The 21,872-nt window shown below is 42.1% G+C and overlaps 1 protein-coding gene across 4 annotated transcripts in view; it reads left to right on the forward strand.

The window, feature by feature from the left end:
• FOXP1 (forkhead box P1) overlaps window positions 1–18,612 on the forward strand; it is a 376,939-nt gene extending 358,327 nt beyond the window's left edge. For all 4 annotated transcript variants that reach the window (XM_041460973.1, XM_041460964.1, XM_041460982.1 and 1 more), the window contains 4 exons: window positions 1,595–1,716; window positions 3,806–3,875; window positions 7,496–7,662; window positions 13,671–18,612. In XM_041460973.1, coding sequence (XP_041316907.1) covers window positions 1,595–1,716; window positions 3,806–3,875; window positions 7,496–7,662; window positions 13,671–13,815 — 504 coding nt within the window. In that variant the 3' untranslated portion in view covers window positions 13,816–18,612. The remainder of the gene's footprint in view (window positions 1–1,594; window positions 1,717–3,805; window positions 3,876–7,495; window positions 7,663–13,670) is intronic.
• The last annotated feature ends 3,260 nt before the right edge of the window (window positions 18,613–21,872 follow it).

Below are 21,872 nucleotides of genomic sequence, written 5' to 3' on the forward strand. Positions count from 1 at the left end.
GGAAAAGCTGAAGTGCCTGGATCAGGCACCTACAGACAGAGAATGTGTTTGCACTCAAGCATCTGCTGAGCAAAAGCAGTTCAAGCCCCAAAACTTCCACTCCTACCAGGGAGGGAGTGTGGGGACTGCACTAGGCATGGCAGGGAGTTGGAGGGGGAGCAGAAGACTCTTTGCGTTCCCCTCCCAGCACATACACCACCGCCTCCTGATTTACATGACAAATGCTCTATGATACCCTTTGTTTGCACAGTGATTTAGACATTCACTACTAGAGCTCCCTTTCCCCATCCAGACTCCATGTTCATGAAAAAAAAAAGAAGAGGAAGATGTCGGAAGGAAAAAAAAATTGTCGTCTCCTGGTTGCCTAGACCCAGGCCATGTGTTTGGCTGGCTTTGTGCCTGCTAACGAGTCAACCAGATTGACTGAATCAATGGTGCCAGTGAGGATGGAGTTTGTTCGCCTGCAGATTTTCAGCAAATGGCTTCTTCTGTTTTTCCTGTTTCCCAAACCCCTTTCAGCGGTGCTGGGAATGTACAAATTCCTATGAATTCCATGCACAACGGCTTTGTTGAATCATAGAGTCTTTTAGTTGGAAAAAACCTGTAAGACCATTGGGTCCAGCTGTTGTTGCAGGGTATTTGCTCAGGAAACTCCTGAAGCGGGGACGAAGCATAGCACTCCATTTGAGGAGTAACAAGGCTCTCGGCACCCTGGAGCGGGGACAGAAAAGCCAAGAGCTTGCCATGCCTTAGTGAGGTGTCTCATTGTGTCTCAGCACGTTGGAGGGGTTGGCCGTGCTCATCCTTCCCAGCATGGAGCTGCAGGGTGGACATTCAGGCACTGGATGCCATGAGCACGGGTCCCCTCTGGGTGATGAGCTGTGGGGATATTATCACTTTGTTTCAGAGAGCCCTCCTCATGTTTTCACTTGGCAGAGGCTCAGATCAGTCACTACAGTAGTCTGCCAGAAATAGGAGCCAACTTCCATATAAGAGCAAGCCGTGGAGGCAGGAGTTGGTGCCGGCTGGCCGGTGGGGTGCTGCCGAGCCCCCGGCCCGTGCTGTGGGTGTGGAGGGAGGTCCAGCACCTGAATCACATTAGCCCAGCTGTGGGAAACCACAGCAACACCAGCTCCTGTGCCTCACAGCTAAATCCAGTCGACTGTACTTACATAAAATCTTTTCTGTTCTTTCTAACTGCTTTCTTTTCCAGGAGGGGAGAAATTTCTCTTTGCAGGGCGTATATATATTTGTTTTGAAAAAGTCTAAGCAATGTTCCTCTTGTGTTCTGTATGAAATATGCTGTATTCTACAACATGCATGCTTAAAATTGTGGCTGTTCTCAGTCACTCTGGGGATAATTGATAAGAATAACGTGAATTTTTAATCTTGGGTTTAAGCTTTCATATTTATTTTGTCTTTGCAAAATAAGATGTAAAGAGCCGGGGAAAGCGAGCGGGTGTGGGGAGGGGAAGGGGCTTAACATTGCAAAATGAGAACTGTCAAGCTGACTGTGCTGCTGCTGTTCTTGGACAATGATGAGCATTTTCTCATGGAAGGTTTTTGAATGTTTTCTCTTTTATACTTGCTGCAGAATGCAGTGCGTCATAATCTTAGTCTTCACAAGTGTTTTGTGCGAGTAGAAAACGTTAAAGGGGCAGTATGGACAGTGGATGAACTAGAGTTCCAAAAACGAAGGCCACAAAAGATCAGTGGGTATGTCCACCATGTTTGAACTTCTTAGCCTAGCTCGGATCATGCTTACAGTTTAACGTAGAGGCTTTTGGCTGCTAGCTGGTGTTAGACCAACCACAGGTGGTTTCGCATTGTCTCAGTTAAGGGAAACCAAGACAAACATCTCATCACTACTGTTTGTATGCCCACCAGTACCCTGACCCTGCTTGCTTGGTGTTTGTTGCATCACATGCTAGTAGCTTTTAGGTGGCAATGCATATTAACCCTCACAAACCATTTGCTTATGCTTATTGCATTTTATTTTCTTTTTCCTTTTCCCTGTATTTGATGTCTGTTCTGTCCCCGATCCCGTGTCCCTTTGTTTCCACTTCATCTCCTTTGCTGCTGCTCTTGTCCCAGGGTGCCATTCGCACCAACCTCTCACTGCATAAGTGCTTTATCAGAGTAGAGGATGAGTTTGGGTCCTTTTGGACTGTTGATGATGAAGAGTTTAAACGTGGCCGTCATATTCAACGAGGCCGTCCTCGAAAATACTGCCCTGATGAAAACTTTGGCGAGCTTGTTGCACAGTAAGAGCTTTTACTTGCTTTAATTTTTTTTTTCTGCTGTTGCTTTGCTTTGCATGATTTACCCATCTCATGTAGACTTGCATTTCACAAAATAGTGTCATCACCTTTGCTGCTAAAGAAACTAAATTTTTGGTTGTTACGTGTATTTTGTGTGTCCTACTCTGATAATCCAAAATGCCTGTAGTAAAAACTCTACTCTGACATGTTTGTTAAAGCATTTATTTATAGAGCAATGCAGACTAAGGTAATTATCCACGCTAGCACAGATATACTGCTGTAGACATGTCAGGAAGACAGATACATGCCAGGAAAGCTTTCAGATAAGTTTTAATTCTGATATTTTCCTTTGCTTTATATTGTATGCTTTGTTTTGCAACTCCTAATCAGAAAAAGTAAGGTACTTACAAGAGAGAAATGCTGAATTCATTTTAAAGAGTTTGAAAATGCAGTGAGACCAGCTGTAAAGATTATCAACAGGCCACTGTGTGCCTACAACAACCATGCATCAATATTCCTGGGCTTCCCAGAGGGATTTTCTTTGACCTTTACTCGAAGGCCATCTCTCCTGGACAACTGATCCTTGCTGGTCCCTGTGCAAGGAGCTCAGTTAAGACTCTGCTCACCATAATTTATTCCCACGTGACTAAAATTAAAATAAAAACATGCCCAGTTAGTGATAAAACTTTTGGGGGCTACTTTGCATGGGCATTTTTTCTGCCTAGTTTCTACTTCATGATTTTTAATTTTTTTTTTCATCTCCTGATGGAACCAGTGATATTGGGATGCCTCCTAAAGAGAGAGCCCATGTGGTCCCCATTCCTTTTCCTCAAATCTGGCCCCTTACGTAAAGGTGACAAAAATAAGAGTCCAGAATAGCACACCAGAATATTTTGTACTAAAAATGACCTTAGGGCAGCGTGGTGGTTTCTGCCTGCCCTTGAGCCTCCATGCCCACGGGCTGCTTGGGGCAGTGGTGTGGATAGCCCTCACAGTGGCCATTGGCATGGCAGGAGATAACATGGAGCAGATAAATCCTCTCTCATCGTGGTGCCTCTCTCCATTGGGAGAGACTCCCCTCCACTGGGAGAGACTTCACTGCCAGCAACTTGGAGAGTCATTTGGATGAAGGAGAGTTTAAAATGTCCCGTGATGCTTTTGATCATTGCCTCCTCACGATGGACCTTCACATGGTAACGGGCTCCCAGACACGACGAAAATTGGAGAATTTCTCCTGAACACAGCTAAAATGAGCAGAGATGCCAAGATGTGCCACTAACGCAGGGTAGTAGAACACATGGCGAGGTAACGTCAAGAGATAATGATGTTCCTTATTTAGTAAAGGCAAATATGATAACCATAGCCGAAAACTCAGATACTTTCTTTAAATTAAAAAAAAAAAAAAAAAGAAACGAAAAGAGAACTCGTGTGGAAAACCAGTCTCAGCTCTAGTTTTCTGGTGGGGGAGGAAGCATTACATGCTTGAAACGCTGGCACAGAAGTTGGTTGCATTTAACTCTCCTTTTTATGTTTTTCTTATGCAGTAACCCTTCTCTTATTAAAAACATACAGACCAGCCACACCTACTGCACACCTCTCAATGCTGCTTTACAGGTAAGATTAATGACTGTAGCAAATATGCAACAGAGGCGTGTGTCTTCCCCACTCATTTCAAAATATATTAGCCTTGCTCTAATTAGATATTAAATTTTAATTCCGTTAAACTTTTTTCTTAAGTGCATAAAGCATCATAGTCCCTGGAGGCAAACACATATCAGGCTGCTTCAGCATTAGCTAGATGCTTAGCATTTTGAATATTGTGGCAAAAAAATTAAAAGTTCACTTATTAATATTTATCAGCAGTATCATAATTTCCATCCTCTTATTTCAGAATTTCACTTGAGGCAAAAATACCACAAGTGTAATTACTCTAGCACAGCTATTAATGTGCTGAATGATAGGATACTGTGGCACGTGACCTTCTATTGTTCATGGCTTTAAAGAGAAAGCAGATCATTTTTCCCTCTTTTCTTTTAAGGGCTATTTTTGCATATCTTCCTATTGTTGGTAAAAAATAAATGGTGCAATTCCTATAGAAAATAAAAGATCATTTTTATTGGTTTAAACTGTAATCGTAAAACAAAAATTCAGTTTTTTCACAATGCAAAAATACACAAAGTGTGGGTGCAGAATTAATAACTTGCAGCCTAAAAATGTCCATGTCTCCAGCCCTTTTTCCTGTGCCCTTTTTCCCCTTTCAATAAATTCCTGAGTCAATCTCAGATACCCTAGGTGAAGTCAGTGTTCTCTGCATAAATCAAAGACACAAATGCATTACCATACCCTGGTTTGTAGTGGGGTCTGTGTGTTTGTGTGGGGGTTCAAGCCTGGTTTATATGTTATGAATTAATCCAGGAGGCAGCACCATGCATGGTTGCACCCCAGGTAGTTCTTGGGGTCACTTCTCTAGAAGTTCACTGATGGCCATGGTTATTTGCTTGGGCAGTCATGTTTTGTAGAAGGTTTAGCAGACTTCTCTTTTCAGAACCAAAAAAAACTAATTATTAGGAGGAAAATGGTGTTTTGCCTTTCTTCTAATTTTTTGAGTTTATGCAGTAACTCCTGCAAAGCCCAGGAAGGCATGTTTAAATGAAGCAACTGTAAATACCATTCATTAGTAACTTATTTTCCCTTGAGTCTTGTGAAGTGTGATTTTTAAAGACTGCTTTGTCTCCTGAATAGTATTAAGATTACAAGCACATTTTACATTCATGAGGCTGAAAGGCAAAAATGAAATGATCCTGCATTTCTTCACATTGTTAACTATGTGACTAATTTCAATTAATATGCTTATCATATGGAACTGTTCGTGTTTTATTTCTGAAACACGTGTCATTGTCGTCATCTCCATCCATTCTTGTCTTTTGTGATAACCTCCAAACTGTTTCCATTCCCCACTTTTCCTGAGAGAGCCATGTCCTTGTGTCCCCCCATAGCTGAGCTGATGGAGAGAAGAGCCTGGGCCAGATTTGCTGACATTGTCACCCCTCTAATAAATGGGGATGAATAATAACCATTGCACTGAGGCACATCCTCTTTTAGAGTGAAAATACACCAGCAGGTTCCACATTTCTCCTCGCCACTGGATTTTGGAAGCAAAATCACAGTGGGTTCTGTGGGGCTGTAGAGAGTCTGGGCAATTAATGCAGGTGGCCACCGCCAGGTGGGCAGTTAGGACCTCACTTGGACCTAGATTCCTCTAGGACACAAGGCTGCCTTACCTGCCAGGGCCTACATTCAGTCTAATTAATAATGGATGAGCAGTGTTCCCCCAGCTTTTGTGAGCGGCTCTGGGAAGGGCTGCTTGCACATTCCTGTGAGCACCATGGGGTCTGCTCAGTAGGCTGTGTGCTGCCAGCATGGCAGGCTGTGGTTTCTTTTCCTGTGGGGTGGCAGAGCCTCCCCTCTCCTTCACCCAGACCCTGCTGACATCTCCTCTATCTGTTTTCCCTCGTGGCCAGGGAGAAGAAGCAGCTCTCTCCCCCCTCTGTCTGTGGAAGGTATGGGGACTCCAGCTCTCGCCAGTTCTGTCTTTTGCCAGTGGGTCAACAGGGGCTCCCAAAACATCCCCTCCCCTATTACTGTCTCCCTAGCAGATACTCCTTGTGCCCCACCTCTCCCCCAGTGAAATGCTTTACTGCAATTACAAGTTATCACTGTGGGTGAAGAACTTGAGTCATTATTTTGCCAAGTGCAGGAAATGTGAACCATTCTTTGCATCCCCTAATCACAATGAGTTTGCCGGTTGTTGAATCAAGAAGATAAAAATAATCCTCCCCGTTAGAATAGCTTTTGTAATCACGTGTGACACATAGGGCTGCATATGGAGAGGTCAGCGTAAGGAAGAATAAAGGGGGCTGTGCTCCTGGAGATGCTGCAGTGAGGGCTGATCCTGCCCTCCCATCCCATCTCCCCTCACCCTTTCTCTGGCTCTGCTTTCCTGGGTCAAACTGCCGGCTGGCAACAAGCAAGGAGTTCTGTCCCACAAATTAAGAGCAGGCAAGAGCATTTGGTGAGGAGTGCATTTGCATGGATTCCCCTCCCACAGACCAGGTTTGCATCATGCAGACCCAGCCTGATGGATTTTTTTTGCTTGGCCACTGCAGCCAGCTGACCTCTCCCCAAAGCAGGTCAAGTGCTGCCGAGCCAGCGTCTGTGGCTGCCCGGCACTGACACGGCTCGGGGAGCCACGGATGATGTCAGCCAGATCCAGCTGGGATGGATGAAATGGTTAAATGTCCTTCCAGTCCCTGGGCGCTACAGCCTTGGAAAGCTGTGCCTCCCATCCCTGTGCCTCCCTCCCATTCCAGTGCCCCCCATCCCCAGCAAACACTGGGCTCCTCCGGGGCTTGGTGTTTCTGCGTTCCCACCACTGCTGCGCCGGGCCGGGACTGTGCTGTCAACATGAGCTAATGCTGACACACAGTAAATATTAGCAGGCAGAACGGTGGGAATCAGAAGGAAAATATTTAACAGTTCATTCTCTTCCTACAAAGATTTCCATTTAGAAAGTTAACTCCAGTGTGCTGCTGCACGGTGTTTCCTTAGAACAAAGGGAAAAATCAAAATAAAACAGTCAGATCTGTAACAGCTAAGGTAAGAATTGAGTTGCTGAGGTTTAAAAAATTCCACATGGAGTGGTTCAGCTCTCAGGTAGATTGGTGCAGCTCTGATCCAGTTAGCACTGATGGCAGCCTCACATATCCCAAGGAAAACCAAATTCTGTGATGCTGCACTCCTGCTTGGTGCCCGCTCACTCCAGTGGGTAGGAGTTATCAGCTGAGCCAGCTCCAGTTTTTTTCCCCATTTCATTAGAAACAAAGCCCAAACCTAAGCCACAAAAAATACCCCAAAGCCCCAAACATGATTTCATGAAGCAAAAATAGGGAAAGTACATTTTCTTTTTTCCAGGGTGTGTAATTCCAAATAGGGAATGGAAGGCTCCATCCTCTTATAAGCCAATACAGCTATGAATCCTTAAACCCAGATCTAAATGATGTTAAATTTCCCTTGATGGAACCAGGGTAATACCTATCAGAAAGTACAATATTTAAAAGAACCTGTAATTGCAAATAATGTAAATGTGGAGAATGTTTTGGAACGAGTGAATGCGTTGTGCACTGTATAAAAACGTTAGTCATGGCTCTTCATGGATTTGTTTGTGTCCTTGGCAGGCTTCAATGGCTGAGAACAGTATACCTCTATACACTACTGCTTCCATGGGAAATCCCACTCTGGGCAATTTAGCCAGTGCGATGAGGGAAGAGCTCAATGGTGCAATGGAGCATACGAACAGTAACGGGAGTGACAGCAGTCCAGGACGTTCCCCTATGCAAGCGATGTAAGTACAGCAGAGGCTCTAGGTCTTGTCCTACCGTCTGCTCAAGGGTGACTCTGGAAGCTCCTGGCTCCTTCCTGAGCTTCATGGATGGAGCAGCAAGAGCAGACATCTGCCTCCATCTGGGGACATGGTTAGAGTGGTTTGAACATAAAAGAGCCATTTACCAGTTTCTGTATAAAACTGATCAGCCCAATCCAGTCCGAGAAGGACACAGGGCTTATAAAATTGTTCACTTGTTTGCAGTTCCCTTCTTTAAACCTTGCAAAACCTCACAGGCAGCTGTGCTTCTTGGAGAAAACCTGTGTTTCTCTCCCCTTCGGATGGTGTGATGAGCACGGCCCGTGGGGCAGAGCTGGGAAATGGGCTTGTTTGGCGAGTCAAAAAAAAACCCCACTCAACACAAAACGGTCTTGCTAAGCATTAACATGAAGGTCTGTGTGATTTATAGATTGCTCTTAAAATATCAAAAGGAGAATTAATAGGGGCATTATAGCAACAGACGGCGGTGTAATGAGCGCGTCTATAACCGCACGAAGCGACGGGGGCTCGCCTGCCCCGCTCAACGTGAGCGGCACCCGGGCAGCGGGCGGGCGCAGGAAAGGGTAAGGCAGGAAGGGTGTGATGCCCCGATGGGTGTGTGCGGTATTTATGGGGTGACGGAGTGAGTTTGCAAAGCTGTAAACTCCCCCCTCCCCTCACATCACGCGCCGGGTAATTGGCGGCTGGTGAGGAAGCCGGAGTTTACAAGTGCTGTCGTTCCCGAAAGCTCGGCGGAGCAGTCGGGTACCTGTGAGTGACCGTGCTGCCCGTCTTCCCCCTGCTCCTTAAAACAGCCTGTAAAATTACTGGCTGGCTTGCCAGGGCTCACATTGCACATTAAAAAGAGAACTAATTTGTAGTCTTTTACTTCAAAGTAATTTGAATAAGGGATTTACAAAAGTAAGTCTAAATCAAAAAGTAGAAAAAACATTAACCTAATACCACGGTAGTAATTAGTTGTGAAACTAATTAGCATTTAATGGCAAAAAAGTTTCCCACCTGCATAATGTGTTGTCAGAGGGGAGGGGGCACGAAGGAATCTGAGGCTCTGGATACTTTGATATTGCAGTGTTTTAAATCAGTGCACAAAGTGCTTTGAAAAAAAAATCTTTAAAGATGGCAACATTCATTTTTAATTAATAATTAATTTAAACATTGTCTTTTACCATTTACTTCAAAACATTCAAATAATGTGTTTAGCTTTCCCAGTGATTGTTTGTGCAGTATTAATTATCTCTCCCAAAGTAACGTTGCATGACACACTTTCCGTCTCTCACAGACGGATTCATCTCCAGGCAGTTTTAGTCACAATTTGTTATCCTCTGCCTGTGACCACGCAGGGCCGGCGTGAAGGAGGAGTGGAGGGACATGACTTTTCTCAAGAAACAAGACTTCTCCCAAGGGTTTCTCCTGGCCTAACAGACAAGGATGAACGTTTATGATGTTGTGTTAATCCGAGTAATTATTTTTTTGCAAGTTCAAGGCTAGTGCAGTTCATGCACTTCTCATTTCACCTAAGGTTTCCTTGTCTTTGAATAGACTGAGAGGAGGGAAAAATAACCGAGTTGAAACAGGCTAGGACATCTTCCAGAACTGTGCATAGCTGTGGCCTTTGTTGCACTTAATAATCATCTCTTAGCACATTGATACCAAGGTGAGGGGCACAGAACAAATAGTGCAGAGAGAGGAGGTTGGGGGGAGTGATGCCTCATTTTCATTATTCACCAGAAAATCCAATTTTCTGTTGTAATATGGAAATGATTGTTTCCTGAGTGTTTTCATTTTCTCAGAATTGATAATATATGTGTTCTCTGCTGAACATTTCTTTTTGCTTAAGTAAAATGTGGCCGGGTGATGTTCCAATACCAGCCTCGGAGCTTCCCCATTATAATGGTGTTTTTAAGTAGTTTGAAGGGATCTAAAGCAGAACACCATTCACACGTCATAGGGTTTACCCTGTTTACTAAATAAAAACATAAGTCAACAGCGACTTTACAGACGCTGTGAAACCTTTTTATTTTCCACGCTCCTGCTTTGTTAACAGCATGTTCATTTTTTTTCTCAGAACAGATTTCCTTGTCATTATGCAAAATATTGTTTAAACAATTTCAGTGTATTGGAAGAAATCAAGTTTTAAACTTTATTGTAAGGTTTAAAGGACCTTGTTAACATGACAGCTAAGAAGTCTAACACTTTAGCTGAAGTCTTATTACCGCTCATTCGTTTCCTTTTTATGACACATTGAACCACAGCTAGGGTGGATTTTTTTCCCCTTCTCTCTCCCTCCTTTTGAAACACTAGAAAGTAGTCGCATAATTACAGCTTGGGGACATAACACTTTCATCCTGATATGCTCCAAAGGTAGCCACAAAGCAAACTACTCCATGCTGTGTGCACCACCAGAACTCAGTGGCTTTAAACAACAGTCAGCTTTATTAAAAACTCCTCTGTTCCCAGAGTGGACAAACAAAAGAATTACTCAGATGTGAAAAGAAGGGGAATCTCTGTTCAGCAAGGTTATTTATTGTTAACCCCTTCTGGAGTCCCAGGCATCTACTTAAAAGGAATGTGTTGAATTTCTGCTGCTGTGAAAACAGAAATGGGAAACCCTTTCTTTTCTTTGCCTTCTTTCCCCCTCCCCTTTCTTTTTCTTGTTGCTTAACCCAGCATTTACCTTTTCTGTAATTCAGCAGACTGAATTCTTCAGTCTCTAAAGGAAGTTTTCCTTCCCCATTTTGAGGATTTGGTGAGGTGGTAAATAGAAATTCAGACTTAACTTGAGAGGATATGAACGTCTCCCTTTGCCTTCAAGATTATTTAAGCTTACTTATTTCAGTTGCTCAGAAATGCTTGAGAAAAATCACAGATTCAAGAAGGTTTCCTCCTCACATGCCATTTTGTGGTTACATCTGACAGAATACACAAGGAGTTGGAATTTTTTGGTATTGTTTTCCTTGCAGCTCTCTCCCTGGGGGTTTTGTTACCCAGATAACCTCCTCATTTAGGGGATGGAGGTTTTGCCAAGCTCACTGTCTGATGTTTGTGCAACACGTGAGGTGCTGGGGGAGGCTGGTGTGACTCTGCTCCCCGTGGCTTTGTGGCCCTCTCTGGCTTTGTCTCACCCAGGGCCGTGCAGAGCTTTTCATAACTTCTGTTGCTTCTCACACCTCAAGTTTTGTTTTCTGACCTCTGGGAATCACACCAAACCTCAAAGAGAACCTCAGTTAAAACCACCTGGTTTCACCTGGTTTCATAACAAAACCAGAAGAGGGGGCAGAGTTTGCTTTGGAAAGGTTTGGGGACCTTTGAGTGAGCTTTCACAGCACTTAGAGTGGTTTTGAGCACAGTGAGCACCTGCCTAACCTGCTGGCACCTGAGCTGGTGGGGATGCATTGGGACACTGGGCAGCCTTTGGAGAAACTCCACTCCATGCTCCAAGGCCTCTCCGCTGCTCCCCTTTGAAAATCTCCCTTCTGTGTTTCCAAAAATAATACTTAAAAAAAAAAAAAAAACAAACAAAAATAAGCCCAGCAGCGGCAGCATCAAAACCAGAAAGCAAAAAAGCAAGACTTTGACATTAAAACAGCAGTAAAAAAGATCACTGCCATAAAGGCCAAGTAGCACAGGCTTTATTGGGCTCTCAGTGCAGCTGCTCTTTCCCCCTTTTTCTTCTGTTTTTCATTTCATGTTTTCTCCCAAATGAGGGGCCCCACAGCCTATTCATAACATTAAGTTTTTCTAGTTGCAGGTATTCACCATAGTTTAGTTTTCACTGAGGCCATGAGCTGCTGGGACAGGTAGCACGTGCACACCTCCAACTTCCTATACGTTTTTGCCAATTCTTAACCTCTGATCCTTGAATTGTCTCCTTCCAGTTTTTTCTTTACCCCTCCTTTTTCACTAGCTGGGTTAAAAACTGTATGAGCTGTGCTCTTGGTGTGTAATTTTTTCAAAAATTACGTGACGTGCAGGGGAACCTCTTGGCTCCCAGAGATGTGTTGATAGGATACATATTAGTGGATTTGAAGGGAAAAGGTGTGTGTACATAGATACTGCATCACTTCTCCCCAGCATTCCTTTGGATGAGTTGGAAGGTGCAGTTAATACTTGAATATTGATCCAGCACTTGACAACTCAAAAAGTTGAAACAAGCAGGGACTTGAAAGGCATTTGCAGCTCACATTTGAATTGTCTGTAGTCAGCAAGTTGGATGCTTCCTAAACTTATCCAGGCTCAAGCCTGAATAAAGAAATAAACAGGATACAGGAGTAAAATTGGCTCACTTGAAGTAGGCAAGGCTAGGTTTGGTCTGTCTGTGGATGCTGAGTACATTTTCCCTGCCCAGTGATTTATCCTTGCTGTTTCTCCGTGCACTGGAGTACAGACAGTGTTGTCATTGCTGTCCACACAAAGCATAAAATACAATGCAGCTATTTTAAATCATTCATTTTAAAGCAAGGCTGTGCAAGCAGAGGAAAAGTTCTTACTGTGAAGGTGTGTGCTTCAGCTTGTGTGTTCATGTTGCATATGTGAAAGGGTTAAATCAGCCTGCACAGAAGAAAAAAACATGAGTCTTGGAGGTGGATATCATCTCAGTGAGAGACAGAGTGGGACTTGAACTCATTAACACTTTATTTTAAGGGATTGCCTACAACATCAATTATTTAGGAAGCAAACAGGGTCTCCATCGCTGTGTCGCATTATTAATACTTGGTAATGTCAATAAAATCCTACTTTCCTATAACGTCCCACCAACAAGACACTATTGACTCACATGGCTACTTTACATTTCAAAAGCTGCTGAACAAAAAAAAAAAAAAAAAAAAAAAGAGGTAAAAAAAGGTAATTTGTATTTGTATAGGATTTGTTGTAAATATGATTTACGAACAACATTTTTCAATTGTTATCATACCCGTTTTGAATGACCAAGCCCCATTCCCCTGCGGGTTATTCATGTGCTTTGCTGTAATGAGAAATTTGGCAGATCTCATCTTTTTAGTACATCCTTGTGCCCACCATGAGCTGGGGATCATGTTCTGCCTTGTTTACAGCTGACAGTGTTATTATTCTCGTTAGGACTGTGCTTTCTTATCATATTGTTGTGTTGAGCGAGCCTTTTCCTCTCTGTTTGTGTTTCCTGGCAGGGCTTTTCTTCCCTTATTGACAGTTTGTAAAAATATGCATTAATTTGGAGTTTAAAGCATGTATCATGGTGTCTCTTTGCTGTGTTTGCTTGAAGTTGATTAATGATAGAACCTCACTTGGGGTCGTCCTCTGGAGAGTTGTCTCACAGGTTCTGCATGTTAACGAGAGACGCTGCACACACAGCGAGGATGATTAGCCCGGCCCGCGCCGCGCCGAGGCCTTGGCAGGCCGCTGCCTTCCCCTTCGGATGCATATTCCACTTATTTATCCAAAGATCACATTAACTTAATGTGTCAGCTGAGAGCGTTTTCTCTCCATCCCAAGACGGAAACCCTATCGAGGTGCTCCTCCCAGAGTGTTTTCCCGGGGAGGCTGAGTGCTGCCTGCCCGGCACAGCCTTTGTGGAATCTTAGAATCATTAAGCTTGGAAAAACCCTTTAGGATTGTTGAGTCCAGCCATTAACCCAGCACTGCCAAGCCCATCACTTAACCGTGTTTTAAGTGCCACGTCCACATGTTTTCTGAAGGCTTCTGGGTGCAGTGACTGCATCACTCCCCCGGGCAGCCTGTAAGAAATTTTTCCTAATATCCAGCCTAAACCTCCTGTGGGGCAACTTGAGGCTGTTCACTCTTTTCCTCTTGATTGTTACCTGGGAGACAGTGCTTAGCTTGGCTTCTGTGGCCAGCACAGACATTGAGGGTCTTCTTGGTGGCCTGGAGCTCTCAGACCTGGCCCTCCAGGTCTGCACCCCCCAAACCACCTGTGCTGTCAAAACCATTTTTTAATGAGCAACTTGCTGATTGTCTGTTGTTTTGTTTTCCAGGCACCCTGTGCATGTCAAAGAAGAACCGTTAGACCCAGATGAAAATGAAGGCCCACTATCCTTAGTGACAACAGCCAACCACAGTCCAGATTTTGATCACGACAGAGATTATGAAGATGAACCTGTAAATGAGGACATAGAATGAGTATGTCTGACATCGTTATCCTGAGAATGAAGATTGGAAGAACACGTCAAACTTAGCTGTGAAATCTCTCCATTATTGTACAGTCTGGAGGATTCTCAGTCCACTTTGACAACTATGAAATATGTTAACTCTTAGTGCCATCAAGTATCCCATTTGGGAGTATTTTTGATTTTTCTACTTTTTGTTGAAAAAAGGAATTTGTACTCTGTGCATTGGATGGACTTGTTTGGTACTTGGGATTTTCCTCTCTTACAGTCAACATCAGTGTTGTAAATTTGCTAAACTGATTCACTTGCATTTAGCAGCCAGCTGTGGACTGCAGGTCCTGCCAATTTTGGACACTTGAGGACATCAAACTGAGCATGTACACCTGAACTGCAGATCAAGTCTTTGCCCAGATTTTAAGGATTCCAATGGACAACATATTTGCACAGTACTGCATGTTGATTATCACTGCCTTTACTCCATTTTTTTTTTTGTTTCGTTGGTTGGTTTCTTTTTTTTTTTTTGGTTTTTTTTTGCTTCCATTTGGGATGGGGAAGGCCTGTGTGTGCACGTGTGTGGGTATGTGTGCGTGCGTGTGAGCGTGTATATCGGGGAGGGGTTCAAAGAAAAAATTATCCCAAACTTTTTAATGTATTGCTTTTCTTCCCCCGCCCCACTTCTCCTCTACCATTTTAAGTTCTGACCTCAGGCCTCATCTGGGCCCAGGGCCTCTCGGAGGCTTCAACGTTTTCTGTACTTTGTGATGAATGTTAATAGGTGTTTTTATTATACGAAGCTGAATGTCATTGAATTGTTTGTAGTTTTTTCTGTCATTCATTCCAATTTCCTTCAGATGCCACCATGTTTTCTTTAGCTATGGAAAACATTCCATTTCGGTGTCTCCTTTTTTGTTGTTGTTGTTTTTTGAAAAGGTCCCAAATGCTGCACGATACATGTGGAAGGGTTGTCCAACGGAGAGAGAGGAACGAAGTACTGCAAGAATGAGAATGAATGACAGATGAACATAGAAACACTGTAGGAAGCAACACAGATTCATTCCACAAAGCAGTATTTTTAATATATTCTTGTTTTGTTTAGGTTTTTTGATTTTTTGATTTTATTTTTTTTTTTTTGGCAGCAACGGTGAATATTAGCAAATGCCACAAAATTGAACAGCACAAAGAAACATATGCAGCACCAACAGAGTTCACTTTTAGTGGAGAATGAATAGTACAGTGGCAGGTTCTCGGTTGTTTAACACGAGTTCTAATGGGTCACCAAATCTTTCTGGAATATCTGAGATTACCGAGATGGGCACCTAAACATTTATGATTACAACTTTATTTTTTTCTATTGTTTTTTTACATTTGCATTTGCAAATAGTGGTTGGAAAGATGACTTCATCAAATTGTTACTGTACATGGTGATGATGTTTCACGGTTAAACATCAGTTCAGGATTGCTCGGTGGCGTTAATCTGTTTGAATACAAATTAGATTTCAGATTGAACTTGTTACGGGAGTTAATAAGGACGGGGCCCCACTAATGCTAAAGTGTTAATTTTCAGCTGTGCAAATCCAGTACTGCAGTTAGGATTGTTATGCAATATTACACCAGCCAGTATGGAAACCTCGCCGGAGGAGTCGGGAGAGTTGGGAGAGAATTGGCGCCAGGGCTTGTTAGGCAAAACTGGCAAAGCTCTGCAAAGCAAACACGACATACAAAATCTGTTGCCATAGGTCAGTAAACCTCAGTCACCAAACACCTAAACATTTTCATTCTGCAACCACTTTTCCGTCACTCATTTATTTATGTAGGACTGTAGCTTTTTTTTATTATTTCGAAAAGCCTTTCAGAGCTTAATTTATATTCTTCTTTGTACCTTTTTTTTTTTCCTAAAATTACCAAAGATATTACACAAAGGTAAATTATGTTCTCTGTTATATGCTTTATCTTATGAAGCCAAATATCCTCTTATTGTTGATCAAAGGAGGTTGAAGAATTTAGAGGGAAATGAAAAGATGTGGGCTATTGCTAACCTGAGAGGGAAACTGCTCCTTTATTCTAGAAAATTTAGAAGGCCAAGTAGATGTCTGAACCAAAGTTGTTACTTTTTATTTGCAATTCTTTACAGTGACCAAAATGAAAGTCTGTAAAGAGGAATCGAGGAGAGCTTTTGAGGTTAAAACTAGGAATCAGTGTTACTGGGGGAGCTATGAGAAAGGAGCTGAAGAAAGCAAAGACACAATTATTTCGTGGAAAATTAGAGTATCACATAAAGGAGACAGTTTAATAAAACACAGAAGAGAACAGAAAAGCTCCCACAATTTAACTGGACGACATAATGGTATTTCTAGAATAAAAAGGAAAAAAAATTTTTTGGTCTTTGGTTCTACAGATTGTGTGCCACTTCTGTTCCGGGACTGTGCTGGGATGTCTGCTTTAATTTTGGTTGATCTTGGCACATTTACTCAGTTTTGTTTAGTTTTTGGTCAGCATTTTTCATAAGGAAATAACACTCCTGTCCACTCATAAGCTTTGGTACAAGAAATTTTATTGGCAGTTACTTTTATAAAACTCAACTCTGCTTTCTGTTTCAAAAAGACAAGGAAAAAAAAAAAAAAGAAAAAAAAAAAAAAGGGCATTTTGTGGTCTTTTGGATACTTTTTTTTTTTTTTTTTTTTTTTTTTTTTAGTTTTGGTTTAAATTATATCCAGGCAGCTTCGTGACGTGCCGGCGGTAGCCAGACAGGGATCATGAGAATTGAGCCCTGTGCTTCAAAACTGAGTGGTTTGCTGGTTAGTTCGGTATTCAGAAGGGGGATAAAAATCTGGTAGATTAGTTCATTCTCAGCATGTGTAGCTAGACATGAGTAAAGATAACAGCATGAGAAAACTGTTAGTACGCATACCTCAGTCCAAACTGTTAGGGAATGAGTAAATAAAAAATACATTTCACTCAGTTGCACTTAGTTGTATGTCTTGCATGCTTAGTCTAAAGACTGTAGCAAAAATAAAAAAAATTAAAAAAAGAGAAAAAGAAACAAAAAATTAGAGTTTTAACATATCTGGCAGGTGTTGCAGCCTTGCAGAAGAACCAACTGAAAATCTCAGGCTTTACATCAAGCAAACTTCACTATGATTTTTACAATTCTGATTCTGTATCCCTTTGGATATACAGTTGCTTCTTTAGGGAGGGGTTTATTATGTTGTACATATATATCCCACTGTGTCTGTGTGAGCCTTTGTCTTTTGGGGGGAGGGTGGGGAGGGAGGAAAAGGTGGAAAGGTCCTTTTTTTAGATATCATTCCTCAAAAGGAATAAATGCAGACCTGTTTGTCAAAACACCTTTTGCTTTTTGTGCAACTGCTTTATATTAACTATACTAAAAAATAGCTTTGAAAAAAAAAACTACTGTATGTAATGGAATTGCAGAATACGCTGCACATGTATTTTATTTAGTTATCCTTGCTTTAAGAATATTGGATGACATTTGCTGACATGTGGGAGAAAATCCCTGACTTTTTTTTTTTCAGCTTTTAAATTGTAACATAGTTGACAGATTTTTTTTTTCTCCTGTTATCATTGATCGAAGCATTTTTGTACAGTTTTTGTGTTTAAGCTGGTTTTTTTGATACTTTCCCACCCCTTCTGTTATCTTACCACTGCCTTTTCTGGCTGTCTTAAACAAAGTTCATATATTTGAAAGGAAAAAAAAAAATCGTTTAAAAAAAATGTTTTTCTCCTGCTGCAGTAAATATTTTGCATGATGAATTCCAGGGTCACACTTTCAAAGTTTATCAGTGAAGTAGTGATTAATAATGGGGAGTGTCAAACTATTGAACTTTTTGTATAAAAAAACAAAAAAAAAACTTTACAAGGTGCCAAGATGTAAAGACAATTTGTTACATGTTTTTTTTCTCAAAGAAAAGCGTACATTATGAAAGTAGTACCATGTATCAGGTAAATCGCTGTCAGGAATGAGAGTCAAAGCCTTCCTTGTCCACAAAAAAAAAAAAAAGTTTGTAAATGTAAAACCTGTTAGGTTTCTGCATTCAGCTAGAAGTGAAATGAAAAAAAAAAAACAAACAAAAAAAAATAAAAATCAAGGCTTATGTAGAACAAGTGACCACAAAAAAAAATGACCTTTTTTTGATTCTCACTCGCAAGAGTCCCGCGGCAGGTCCTGCACCTCCCCTTTCCTGGAGCTCAGCTTCGGGGAGAGACCGGGGCAGGGATGCTGGTTCTACAAATATTGCAGATCATTAGATATTTTATATATATACATACATAAATATATATATATATAAAGTTTTTTAAAATAATTTTGAACTATTGTAGTTTTCAGATCGCCAATAATCTCACGTTCATTATAGCATGGGAAAAAAAAAAACAAATGTGTTCAAACTCTTTTGAAATCCTTTGGTACCTTTGGTTAATGAACTCACAGTGATTTTTTAGATGTTTCAGAAGTCATTTAGTATTCTAGTCTTGCGAGGTGAATTTGCAGTTCAGGACTGCATTTTAATGGGCCCAGAACAGGTAACCAAGTATCTTCTACCCATAAGCCTTGATGAAAATGGTACAGTCCAGACTGTTAGCATGGTGCTTCGTGTGTATGTGCTGCCAGTAACAAGATTTTTTTTTTTTTTTTTGATAAGGCATAAAAGAAACTCATTCCTTACATCAACTGTAATTCCATCATTCCATGTCTGTTGATACAGACAATAAAAAATGTTGTGTAGTCAGTACTAATTACTGACATTATAGCATTCTCAAATGCAATAAAAATGCTGGTTGTTCACACTGGTAATGCAAGTTGCCATGTCCGAAGTTCTTGTTTTGTTGTTCCCCCCCACAGTGACTCTGATGTCACATCCCATGGTCCCTGATCCGTGGGCACCTCATCCATGTCCTAGCTCATTCGTGGATGGACGAATCTCATCTCTTGCCTTGAGTCTCCCCCAACCACATCCAAGTACAAAACACTTCAGTGGTGGATTCGTGGACAGTCTGTACAGGGCAGCTGGGCGAGGCTGGAGTGCTGGAAGCAGGGAAGACACTGTCATTCAAGGAATTAATCCTCTTTTCCAACAAAGTCCTTCAGTTTTGCCCATTGGGGTCACAGGGAGTTGTTTGCTTTCTCAAAGGAAAGGACTGGGGTCTTCATCCTGCAGCTCCTCCCCAGTGCTGTGCCCTGATGGGAATGGTGGTGCTGGCTTTGGTTGGAAGGGCTGGGAATGTGCACTGCACCCCTGTCAAAAGGGGTTTGCAGGATCAACCCTTAGGTCCATAAAACTGTGAGGAGCAAAGTCCCAACTGGCACTGTCACCTGAGACAAACTGAGGGAAAAACCCACCTTCTTTTTCTTTTGAGTAAGCACACATTTATTTTCCTCATCAAGTTTTGTAAAGAAAAATAAAATGTTTAATAACTAGCATTAGCAGCAAACTGAAATTTCAGAGGAGAGATTTTTCATGAATAATTCATTAAAATTTCACATCTGCAAGATTAGTCATCCAAATAAAATGCTAATGTCAAAAACATGCACCGTCTATAATATTCTCATCAAGAAATCTTTTTGCATATAATGATAAATGCTTAAATTAGTACAAATGATTTTATAAAAATATTCTATCATAAAATTACACCAGATAACTATTTTTTGGGGGGAGGGGGAGGGGAACTTTGCACACTCATTACAGTGTGTCCCCAAATGGTATGGACTGGTAGATTTTAATAATCAAAATACAGATAATACACATTTGGCCTTAGTTGTGTGGTGCACTTCCCTCACCAGTGAGATTTTAGCAAACTGGGGAGGACTTGTGGGATTAAATTTTCCAAAGTCACAGGCAGAGTGGATTGAACCAGAAGCTGGTGATTGGCAGGGTGTGCATCTGTAAAACTGGGGGAGTCAGCTGCAGGTAGGAAACGTGTCCCTGGATGAGCCCCAGCAGGTCAGAGGCTACAAAGCCATCACAGATTAATTGGGGCTCCACCCCCCTGGGCATCTCACCTCAGAAAGTTGATTTGGGGTTCCAAATGTCATGTTTGTCATCTGCTGGCTGCCCGTGGGCTCGTGTTTAAGGGGAGCTGCTGGGGTGGGTGCCACGTGCAGCTCGTGCTGAGGAGCTGGCACTGAGATGAGCAGCAGGACCATCCTGTCCCAGTCAGTGCTGCCTGGAGCAGCGGATGGGAATCTGGCTCTTGGCCACCTTCTGTATCATCTTTGTGTTGTTAATCGCATTCCTCCTCCCTGGCTGCTCCATCACGGAACATCACACAATGCCTTCCTACTCCACCAGCAACAGCCAGCTGGGAAATACCTTTTCCAGGCAGAAACGCTGTTTTCCACCGCAGCTGAAAAGCACTTTTATGGGCAGTGGTGAGGCAATGCGTCTCTGAGGAATTTCCAAAGAAAACCGGAGCCTGTGAGCAGTTTTTCTGGGTTTCTCCTGTCCCAGAGGGAAAAGCTCAGGAGCTGCAGGCCCAGGAGGACATGGCAGCTGATGTGCTCCTTGCACACCCACCTGCTCCCTGCAGATGATCCCATCAGTGACATTTAACTTGGGCCATGATCACAGAGTCTGACAAACTTCACATTATTGGTCTAATTTAAGGGACTGGCGATTCCTGGTGCCGTTTGCACGCAGCCACACATACACACCCTTCCTGACAACAAGGTGTAATTAGCCCTTCTTGACCTATTAATCAGGCTCAGTCTTCAATGATGATGTTAAACGTTCATTTAATGGTGTGTTAATCAGGGCTATCTTTCATCCTCGAAGCAGTGGTGGTTAATTCTGGCACGTTGAACACTCCTCATCCTCACATAGCCACAAACCACTATTGTCCCCCGCAGTGATGGCTGAGGTGGTGGGATTTGGCCTCAGGTGTCTTTGCAGCCTCCATGGTGTCCACACCTGCTTTTTTTCCCCAAATCCTGGAGCTGGGACATCGCAAATTACTTCTTTTTGCCCCATTTTATTACCTTGGCTAGAAATCTTCAAAGTACATGAGCTGGAAATGGCAAGCAACATCACCTCGGGGTGTTTACCCTCCTCCTTTCTTCCACAGGAATTTTCTTTGTCTGCCTGAAGAAAAAGGGGAATAAAACCCCCCACTTTTTGCCACTTTGTCTGTATTTATTTAGAGGAGCCCAGTGACCACTTTTTATGCCTCTCAGAAGCATGAAAAACATTTTTTTTCTTCAAGTTATAATGTTAATTTGAAGGTAACCGTCCTTTCAAGGATTAATTCCAGCCAAAGCAATAACCATTATTTACCAGAGTTTGACATTTTTATCACTCATCATATTAGCAAATTTCCATTGAAAATGCTAAAATGGTTCGTCATAAGGCACATAACTGCTTTGGCTGTAAAAATGACCAACACAAGTGCCTGTACTCAAACATTAAATTATACTGTAATTAATAAAGACAGTTAAACTGTCTACTAGCAACAGCAATTTAGGTAACCACATTTGATCGGCTATAAATTGTAACTACATTAAAATTCCAGAAATATTAGCAATATGGATTACTTGATGGAAATAGGTGCTGATCACTAACTCTCCTATTTTACAACGGAAGCACAGGTCATGTTGGCCACAAAACTGTGGGCGAAGATCAAGGCTGAGTACTTTTAATCTTGTGAAACAAGCAATTACAAATAGTTGCATCGATTTGTTAAAAAGCTTTAGGTGACATAAATTGTTTCCTGTTTAGCTTATTGCTCTGATACATAAATGTCAGCGAGTATAATATTAATTAGGGTCACAGAACAACAAGGGTCGGGTGATATAGTGTCTGATCCGGGATGTGTCAATCCTTTGTGGAGGCAAGAGCAGCGCCGGCCCCTCCGCGCTGCCGCGCTCAACGCCTCGTTTTATGTGATGACAAAAGAAAGCAAAGGAAACTGTATTTTAATATGTGAAGTAATTACTTTAGTACTAGTATAATTTTATGGTTTTGGATAAATTACAGTGTTTTCATTCTCCTTCGCTTGCCACATAACATAAAAATCCACATATAGCATCAATAAAATAGAATACTGTTTATAAAGGCTTTC

Source organism: Pyrgilauda ruficollis, unplaced genomic scaffold (genome assembly GCF_017590135.1).
Source record: "Pyrgilauda ruficollis isolate IOZ18807 unplaced genomic scaffold, ASM1759013v1 scaffold10, whole genome shotgun sequence".
Taxonomy (NCBI): domain Eukaryota; kingdom Metazoa; phylum Chordata; class Aves; order Passeriformes; family Passeridae; genus Pyrgilauda; species Pyrgilauda ruficollis.